This window comes from Nymphaea colorata, chromosome 1 (genome assembly GCF_008831285.2).
Source record: "Nymphaea colorata isolate Beijing-Zhang1983 chromosome 1, ASM883128v2, whole genome shotgun sequence".
Lineage (NCBI taxonomy): Eukaryota > Viridiplantae > Streptophyta > Magnoliopsida > Nymphaeales > Nymphaeaceae > Nymphaea > Nymphaea colorata.
In genome coordinates, this window is record NC_045138.2 from 39180655 (window position 1) to 39191247 (window position 10593).

A 10593-nucleotide genomic window follows, 5' to 3' on the forward strand; every position below is an offset into this window, starting at 1 on the left:
GACACTTAAATTGAAGGTGTACCGTAAATCCACCTAGACCCCGAAGCAAAACAAAACTTTAAAGGTGTAAGAGTATGAACTTGCACCGACTCTTATGCTGAAGACTGTTTTTTTAAATAAATATTAAAAAAATTGACTCGATTGATTCACCGGACAATTAAGGGAGCCAATGTGTCATAAACATTATTTTTTATAATTGTTAATATAAGTCCGTTTTATAATTTTTTGCTAACTCTTTCTTAAAATGCATATAATATGTATATTTTTCCAATCTATTCGGTTGAATCACCAAATCTTGGCAGTGTAGCTGATTCGAACTAGTTTCTCGAATAGCACCATGATATTAAAATTACAATTATTATTTGTAGAAATGGAAAGATCAAAAGCTCCTAGCGCTTTGCCAATGAACCTCCATCTCTTCTTCCAAACACATCAATTTTGGCAATAGTATCAGCTTGTTACTGTTCTATGAATGTGCTCCAATATAGAGTGTCAGATGAACTTGCTACAAATCTTTAGAGCAAATTCATGAAACAGTAACAAGTTGTTTCTTTATTACCAAACAATCTTTAGGAATGGTTTGAAAACATTATGCTACTGTCTCATGTATCTTTCCTAAAAAATTGGTTATATTCATTTGACACACACGCATGAAACAGTCACAGTTACCTCCCAAAAGAATTTGAAGGCGTCCTAAAAGTGACAACGGCAAAGGTACCGATCGTGGTTTCCTTCTCCCATGCTCTAGACAGAACTTGTCCTGGACAAAAAACATGGTCCCGCACTAAATTAACTCATCAGTCATCACCCATTCGTTCCTTGGACCACGGAAAATGCCCATCTTTGTCAACCACGTCCTCGTTGAGTCCACAAAGAAAAGTAAGCTCATCAAGGGAAGCACACAATCTAGGGTTTGGAACCATTTTGTGAACACCAACCCTAAAAGAATGAAAGCCCTCTCGGGCAGAAAGAAGGAAGATCAGAAGGCAGGCTCATCATGTTAGCAAGCATCTCAAAATTGGAGTTTTTAATAGATGTCACGTTATAGAACATATAGGTAGATATATAGATTGGCAATTAAATAGGTTGCAGTGACATTAAGGGGTCGTTTGGTAATGAGAATAGCAACATAACCGTTTCATGCATGTGCGCTTCAATTTTTGAAGTAGATTCACGATATACAGACAAATAAATATACCCTAAAGGTAAAATGAATATATCACAAAGATTGAGATAAATACATGGAACAATATTCTATTGCCAAAGACCCTTAAATCCAATAATTGAGAAAAAGTAACAAAAGAAGCAATAACTAAAGGGAGAAGGGAAAAGGATAAAACCTGTTAAGAGTTACATTTCAAGTTTTTGCATGTAAATTTTCAATTTCCTGAAAACACGCGAGGCTTCCTTGACTTCGCGTAAAATTGTAAGGCTAAACCTTGATCATCGGGGAGCTTTAACTTGACGCCCTATCACATTTTTCTCTTAATACGAACAACTTCATACCTTTCATATTTCTCTTTCATGTAATTGTCATAAAATGTTGTTTTATGTGATCTATAGATATTTTTATTCTGAAGCAAACACTGCTGCCTTTATTTCTAAAAACAAACGAATGGAGAATGTACTGAATATGTACATGAAAAAGGAAAAGCTACATCTATAAGTATTTTTAATACTCTTATTAACAAGCAAAGAATAGAATTAATAGTCTCTTGAAAAAGGTTTGCATTTAATATTTTCAACTTAATTTTCATCGTTTCATTTAATACACTTAAGACCCAAATGATTCTTATTAATTCTGGTGTATAAGTGTCTGGGTGCTACCTATTAATTAATATGTCAAGCTTCTTATTGAATGGTAATCAAATTGCTCAAGAAAGCGAGGATGTGGATGCTTTAAGTTGTCGTCCAAACAATGATTTGCCAAGATATAATTTCGTTTCCATATATATAAACAAAAACGAAAGTAATATATATATATATATTTTAAGTAGAAAGCATCTCCAGTAGGATTTTGCTTCACACTTAACGATACGAAAAACATGAAATATCGCGTACTGTCAACTCTTAAAAAATGAAATAAATAGTAAAAAATATCAAATCGAAAGTTATGACGTACTGTTGAAAGATTCAGAGAGACATTAAGTATTGTGGTTAATTATTGTCTTGAAAGGAGCCTTTCCTCGTCTGGATTCCTAACTTGCCTCTTGTACGTTCACAATTCCGACGGATATTTTCCTAGGAAAAGAAAACCGAGAGAACAACTCACACTTTTGATGCCAAACAAGGGGCCCCGATGTTATACGGATCTGTACCTAGACAATTTGATAGGTCAAGTGGGCCGACCGGACCTAGTCAAACTGAGCCCACCGGTCCATTTAGTCAATGAGCTGGGTCCGGCTCTCAACATGAAGGCTCTATTTTACTTGTCCCGCTGGGGCTCTTGTGCTCATCCTTTTCTGGTCTGGTCTGGACTTCCTTCCAAAGCGTAGGACCCCACCTCCCACCCATGCTCACGGCCATGCATTTGCTCCGGCTGGATTTTTATACATATCGGACCTGGATTGGAATGACATTATGCAGCACTGGCCCAGCTAAGAAAGTGACCTTAACCGGGTCTTGATTTGCCTTCAAAATGGATCGGTTTTCGGTCCATCCGGGGCAAGATTGAGAGTGTATGCGACTTGTAATGGGTAATCGGATCGGTTGGCCTGATCCAAGTCAGTCCATTCAACTTCAAGCATGGCAAACACAGAGGAATATAACCATGAGCATGAAGGACCCTTTTATCTGGGCTTACTCGACCATGCTAACCAAACCGGGGCTTGGACTAATTTAGGGATTGGAAACCATCATGAGCATGTCGGCTTCGATAACCCCTCCAATTTCGACTTGTGCGATATCACATATCTGAAATAGCGTTTGCGGGTTCATAGTTATTTTCGGTGCCTCGGGGTGACACCCTCACTATGTTTCAATTTGCATATTGATGACCCACCTTTTGAAAGATGATGAACTAGAACAAGTAGTATGACACATAGATATCTTAATGTTAATGTTTGGAGATTTATCAAAATTTTCAGCTATACCTTATGGAGTGCATCTTGAGGCTAGTTTGGATTATGGTAATTTTGGATTCGGATATCGATCTAATAGGATAGGATACTACAAGCTGCATGCCGTCATTGTTTGCACTCCATAAACTACTCCAGATACGTTATTCCATATTAATGATGACATAAGATGTTAACGGATCAGATATGTTCGACTACCAATTCAAATTCAAGTCCATTTGATCATATCGGAAAACAAAATCCAGAAGCCATTTTGTAATTGAATCAGACTCCAGCATTGACTGAGATCCAACGAAAATTTGACTTACACATACAAGTTTAACCTTGCTTTTTTCAGAACTGTTATGTTTTGAAAATTAGTATATGAATTCTAGTTGTCACACAATTTTGTGGCGGATCTAAAAAAAAAAAAGAAAAAATTTGGAAGGACAGAGTCTGACCTACATCAGAAAATTTGGCCTCCTTGTTGAACAATTCTCTCGATTTTCGTCTGAAAAGCAGGCCCAGTCTAGGTAGGTCTAGTCAGTGTCGAACCAGACGAGGTCAGCTTCGTTGAGTAAGACAATAGAGACTACCCACAATACAGATGCTTCTGCATCTAGCATCTTCAGGCGAATCCAGCCATGAAAAGGACTCGTCCAAGCGATTACATCGTGTTCCTGCAGAAAAGTACACGCTACATGGGAGGGCTGATATCTGTCAGAACATGTCTGACCCGACTCACCCACTCCATGTAAAATATTGGCAAGAGATTTCGATGATCTATGGGCAGCCTAGATTTTGACCAATATCCAGATTTTACATTAAAATGAATCGGATAAAGAAAATAGCATTTGGATAGTCATAGTATAAGTGGTCGGCTTAAGTATGGCAAGGATGCTATGCTGCACACTACCGGAGTTGAGCTCGAGCTTAGACAGTTAGAGCAACAGCAAGCTTGAGCTGGACTCGACTACACAAAATTTAAGATGGAGCTCCACTTGCTTAACCCATGTAACTCGTCTAGCGTTCATTTAACTCTTGTAACTTGTGACATTGGTTTTGACAATATTATATAAAGTATTGATTTGTAAGTCAAATTGAGTATAAATGAATCAATTTCTGAAAACTTGAATTCAACTCATTTATCGTTTCCAATATCTTGTAAAGCGGAACGACTTAAGTACAAGTCTAAGTTTTTTTTTCGAATGAGTTCCAATCGAACCAAAATCCGATTCGTTTGGCCTAGTCGGATTAGGTCGCAACCTCTGGAAGTGGTTGGGGTTATGCTGGTATTTATTCAAAAATTCTGGGGGTATTCCTGTAAAGAAGACGGAAAATGAATCGACGGCTGGACAGAGACGGAAGGGCCGTCCATCAATGGCGGTGGTCCCTATGCTTTACTTGGAGGAATTGTTGGCCGGAAACGAACGAAATATCCCGGCTCTGCTACGAAGCGCGCCGATCGATCACGGCCGAGGCCCCCCACGCTCCTGCCTTGTTCTGAGGACACGTGGTAGACGTGCGAAGGGGGACAGTTCGCCGACTCCGTGGAGGCGGTGGCGGTGGCGGAAATTGTCAGCGGCGGAACGTGGGAAGGCGGGGCCGGCCGGGTGGGGAATGTCGGGGCGCGTTTTTGTCGGCATCGGCGAGTTTAGCACGATTGCTCGGGCGACCCGTCGAGTCTCTGTCGAAGATGATTCGGCGTCGGCCCACCGGCCAGGCTTCCGGCGAAACGCCGGCAGGGTTTCGGTCATCGACCACGTCAAAGAAGACTTGTGCCACTTATCCTCCACCAATTTTTCTTAAGAGGGAAAGAAAATTGAGGTTCACTATATCACACGCCATGGATCTTATGATGTCAGACGTCTATCTTCGGGCGAGTAAGGGACAGCCATTTTCAATTTTGGAGTAAATTATCACCAAATTATTATTATTATTATAAGAAAACCATTATGAGGAAGGAGAATGTTTTCTTGGCATTAATCAAGAAGTATGCTTTTCTCAAAGCATTTAGGAAAAATTTGATGATCTGAAAAAATAAGAAGAGGCAAATTATGAGAATTATATATTTTTTTCTTTTTTTCACAAAAAAGATTGATAAATACTCAAAACAGTTATCAAGATTTAAAATAAATCTCAAAAAGGAAAATATATTAAAAACATTTTCGTGAAAAAACATACAAAACACAAACAAAATGACAGAACTTGTTAATTTCAGCTGAGCAATTTCTGTAAACTAACTTTGATTCATTTTCCTCTTTCCCCCAACTTTTATCATCTGAAAGACAAACCATTTGCGACAATGGTCAGAAGTCCCAATGAAGGATCGTTGGGAGAACAGTTTCATTCTGCTTAGTGAAGAAAAATTGAAAAATCTATACACAAAAAAGTAATATGCAGCACTCTGGTGAATCCATTTCATTTATTGTCAGTAGTCAGAACACTTCTTTTCTACTCATTTTTTGCATGATATTTGTTTCCTAAACGCCAGGAGAATTTAAGATCAGAAGGCTATCCCCCATTTTTGCATGTTTTCACGTGTAAACCAGGCTTCATGTGCAGTAGATTTCGACATTTTGTATTCACGCTCAGAAAAAGTTCCAAGATTTGCCCCAAACTAACCTGAATGCGACCAATGAAGTGGATTCACAAGAGTGCTGCATACTATTTTTTTTGTGTATAGATTTTTCAAATTTTCTTCACTAAGCAGAATGGAACTGTTCGGCCAAAATGTTTATGCCAAATCAAATGAAGGAATCTGGTCACGACAATGAACCGGGATTCATTTACATTTTATCAAAAATCTTATGAGCAAAATTAACCTACTATTCTCCACTATACGGCGACCACCAAATCCATGGCGTAATCTACCGAAGAAGTGAGGGGAGTGAGTTCGAAGAAATTTTCAAATGCCAAGAGTTTAACTGCGATTTCTGATGACATAAAAAGATGGAAATTGATTGCAGCGGCTGTCAAACCGAGAAAGTTGATTATTATTAACGATTCACACTACACACTTGGGAAACAACAATAGATGCCATCTTCAACCTAAATAGCAGTTAACTTCCAAACTTCTGGAAGACCAACAATTGCCAGCCATCAACGATATTAAAATACTGCTTCACAAACTGTGAAGGTCTTCGAGATTACAGAGGAATCAGAACTGGGATTTGTCAAGACTGTCGAAATATGGATGATCTAGTGCTGCCTTTGCTGAAATTCTGTTGGCTGGATCATACTGAAGCATTTTCTGTATAAATGATAGGAAGAAAGAATAGATAAGACACGACCAGTATAGTGATCTCGATGGAAATTGCAGTACACGTTAAAGACACGGGACTTACCGACAAGAGATCAACACCTTGAGGGTCTAAAGAGGGAACGGAACGAGCTAAATTTTGAGGCTTCCATTGAGGATATTCATGCCAGTCTCTCAAGGTGCTAACTCCTGGCCATTGCTCTTCCGTGGGTGTTCCCAGCAACCTTGCAAAATGAAACCAAGAAAAGTTTGAAATTAATAAATTAAGGTATTAACGCAGGAGCGAATGCCGAAGAGATCCAGAAACAGTTCTGCAACTCAGGACTAAACAAACACCCTTAGATCCAGATACGGTTCTGCAACTCAGGACTAAACAAACACCCTTAGATCCAGATACAGTTCTGCAACTCAGGCCTAAACAAACACCCTTATTAAATGGGTTCCGCAGGTTTCAAGTTGTCGAACCCATTTTCTTGTGTAAATGGGGTTGAATTCTGCCTTTTTTTTCCAAAAAATATAACAGACACCCAGCAATAGAAGAAGGAGATGTTGCTGTAACGTGTAAAACAACAGAACATGGTGGGTTGCATTTCTTCGTGGTATACCTGAAGATGTGAAGCAATTGCTGCAACTCAGAGTCTCCGGGAAATAGTGCATGCCTTCTCACCATTTCAGCTTAAAATAGACCAAAAAAAAAAACAAAAATTAAGAATAAATAGAGCAACAAAGCGACAATCTGAGCAAAGAAAAGTATATATGCTGAACAATATGAAATTTGTTTATCACAGAAAACTGACTAAAAGTGCTGAAGGCATCCAGAAAATAATATTCGTACACATGATATATCGAGGATAAAAAATCTGTATGTACTATTACGTACTCTGGATCGATCAATTTTAAGCGAAAGCCCATCTCAGAAGGTCAGGTGGGCAAAAGAACCAAGCATTCAGAAAGGCAAAGCAGGTCATGGTGAGGCTAGAATCAGATTCACAATACAAGAATGAAAAGACAAAAAATCTAGAATGATGTTCGAACTTCAATATCAAAGTGGTAACTTCTATTGTGGTGACCTGTAGGCATCAAGAACTACCCAATTTTATCAATGGGCTCATTTTTTTCTTCTAATCAGACTTCTGCATATCCTTCAAGCTGAAACATAAACCGAAACAGCCTAGGAATTTGAAAAATCTGAACCAGCACCACAAGCTGTGATGGAAAAGATAAAATTATGAAGCTACACAATAAGATCAGACATTGTAAAGCGGCGATAAAGGGGTAATTCAAACACGTCAATTTAACGCAAAGGAGATCGACAAAACAAAGCCAAGATATATCAGATAGTACGTTGAAAATCCTTGGATTGATCGAAACTTACACTTGATTAAATTCAACTTTTTTCTTTTTGTTGGAAAATTTTGCAGTCGATAAAGAGAAGGCTGAAAACTTGCATCTCAAACCATAAGAGAGTATCGTCACTACCGACAGTAAGATAACTAGCATCCGACTGCTAAAACATTTTTCATGAACAAGTTAATACTATATAGAGTTTGCAAGTCAGAAGCTATTTCCCAGGCAACATACCGAATATACAACCAACAGACCACATGTCAACTCCTGTTGAATAGTGAGTTGATCCCAGCAATACCTCTGGAGCACGATACCACAGGGTAACAATCTGAGGAAAAGCCAAGTTCCGATGATTAAGCTCACACAAGCCCATTTTTTATTCGCCTGAAACGGGTACTTCTACCATAATTCAGAACAACGTAACTAGATTTTAACAAGACAAACCTCGTGAGTGTAACTTTTGAGAGGCACAGTAAAAGCTCTGCCAAGACCGAGATCTGCTATCTTCAGAATGCCCTTTTCTTTATCCACCAAAAGGTTCTGAGGCTTTAAATCCCTGTCAGAAGAGCATATGATAAGTTACAAGAAGACTAAGCTATAAAAGAAAGCATGACTACGTGGTTGTCATTCAGGGGAAAAAAAACCTGTGAAGGACCCCATGGCCATGACAGTGTGCTACTCCTTTGCATAATTGGTACATAAAACTCTGCAAATTTGCGATTAAAAAAATCCAAGAGCTTAAGATGTGAGATGGGGAACTCAACTTTATCCAATCTCAAAAGTAAAAGCTACACATAAACTTGTAGTTATCTCACATAATCCACATTAAAGGAGTATATGTTGTATGTAGATATTATTTCAAAGGGAAAAAGGACGCACAAGAGTCCATTGAAAAGAAAAATGAGCGGAGAGAAAGGGAAAAGTGTTTTAAATTCATTAGGAGACAGCATTGTCCTTGTACTACACAAACAGTTCGCAGATGACACTTTAACTTGGATTTCTGTCACATTCCTACAACAAGACTTGGCATCAAACGCCAAACTTTCAAGTTTTCAGCACCAATAGTTTTGATGTTAGGAAAGCACTAAGAGATTCAAATTCCATGAGAACTATCCCTTTGCAAACCTAAAAAGGGATAGGCCTTAGAAACATGAGAATTATGCGAGGTTTTACACCACTAAAAGTGCGACTAAGTTTCATGCTCCAGTTGCAGTCTCCGGTCATCCAGAAGCGAAGACGCTATACTTTTACCTTACCTCTGATCAATAATGTACAGCAAAGGGGGCATTATGTGGCTCATTACGGCCTGATTAAACAAATTAAATATTGACATAGAAATTCCACAAATGAATAATCATGTTGATGTAGACGTGACAATTGTTAAGCAAAAATTGATCACGAAGTTTGTGTAGAATAAGCCGATTCCAGATGTACGTAAGACTAGGACAGGACCATTCCAAGTTGGTGAGTTCATATTCATTCAGTTGTTCCAGTATTTACAGGCTTATAAAATTCCTGCAGAGTATGGGCGCATATGTTGCTGGTATAGGTTGCCTGTGTACGACAAAACATGATTTCCTAGATAGTCCTCAATCCAACAAGATATTATTGGCATAGGAAAGCAAATAAAATTTGCCCTGCTTATGAAGGAATGTATCTAACAATTGCTCTAGTGTTTGTATCGTCAATAAAGAAAAAAAGAGAGTCTAAAACAAATGGAATATCCAATTACTGCTCCGACTAAATCTCCGCAAAAGAAATGGTCTACAGATTTTATCGTTGAACACAAGAGCAATCTAAACAAAGGGAACAACCAATTGATTTCTTAGAAAGAAATCTCTGAATTCCATCCTCCATCCCGCTAGATCACCAAAAAAAAAAATCAATTAAGAGGAACTAGAAAATAGTCTTGGAAACTCGGTAGAACGATAAGATTACCTGGACGACGGACGGATCAAGCGGCCTGGGGTTCGGTCCTCGCCGGTGCGAATCTATGAATTTCTTGAGGTCGGTGTCGAGATACTCGAACACCAAGTACAAAAGAGGCTTCCCATTCTTGTCAATATGCTCGACGCAGAGTAACCTGAAAGATCAAGAAGAAAAATGGGGGTTACCAAGAACTAAAAGAAAGGAACATTAAGAAGAGGTTGTTGGCAGGGGGGGAATGGGTACCGGACAACGTAGATGCTTTGGGAGAGCATCTGGAGGAGCGAGATCTCGCGGAGGGCGGTGGGAGGCACGCCCTCTTCGTCCATCTCGAGCCTCGTCTTCTTGAGCGCGACCAATTGGCCGGTGACTTTGTCCTGAGCCTTGTACACTTTGCCATACGTCCCCTCTCCCACCTTCTCGAGCTTCTCGTATTTCTCCATCGACATGAGGAACAAACGAACAGAAATTCACTGGTGTTGCACAGAGGCACTGCAAATATCTCTTCCCCCCCACTCTCTCTCTCTCTCGAGGTTCTTTCTCGAGTTTCCTTTCTAGGGAACTTTGCTTTTGTAAAAGCAGAGGAGGGACTGCCTGATTCAAATTTTGAAACGGCAACTGTGGGCTCCAAACGGCCATCCCTCTTGCCCGTTGCATCTCCGGCACCGGGGTTCAAGCGGCTCGGTACGTGGGCCCACTTCATTGGACCGGTGGTTGCGGGTCGGGATACGTCCGAACCAAGGAAATGATCCAAGCAACTTAGTTATGTCTTGGTTGACAAGCCTGACATTAGACATTATTTAGGGTGAATGAGAGATTCATTTCACCGTCCGAAATTATGAAGCATGAAGGCTCATCAGTTTTGAGATGTATTGGTGTCAATGACACTTCAACTTAAATGTCGCACACTGTTAACACTTTAAAATTTTCCACATCGAAAGTAGAGTGATATCAAAATTTTACAAAAGAATTGTGAAAAATTACAATTTCAAAACTAATTTC

The 10593-nt window shown here is 39.3% G+C and overlaps 1 protein-coding gene across 1 annotated transcript; it reads right to left on the minus strand.

Moving 5' to 3' along the window:
• Positions 1–6029: 6029 nt before the first annotated feature.
• LOC116262612 (cyclin-dependent kinase B1-1) lies at positions 6030–10144 on the minus strand. Its single transcript, XM_031642104.2, has 8 exons — positions 9838–10144; positions 9604–9748; positions 8310–8371; positions 8110–8221; positions 7900–7993; positions 6924–6993; positions 6404–6542; positions 6030–6309 (listed from the first exon to the last, which is right to left on the minus strand). Exons 1-8 carry the CDS (start codon positions 10038–10040, stop codon positions 6217–6219), a joined length of 918 nt encoding a protein of 305 aa, XP_031497964.1. The 5' UTR covers positions 10041–10144; the 3' UTR covers positions 6030–6216.
• Between the last annotated feature and the right edge of the window lie 449 nt (positions 10145–10593).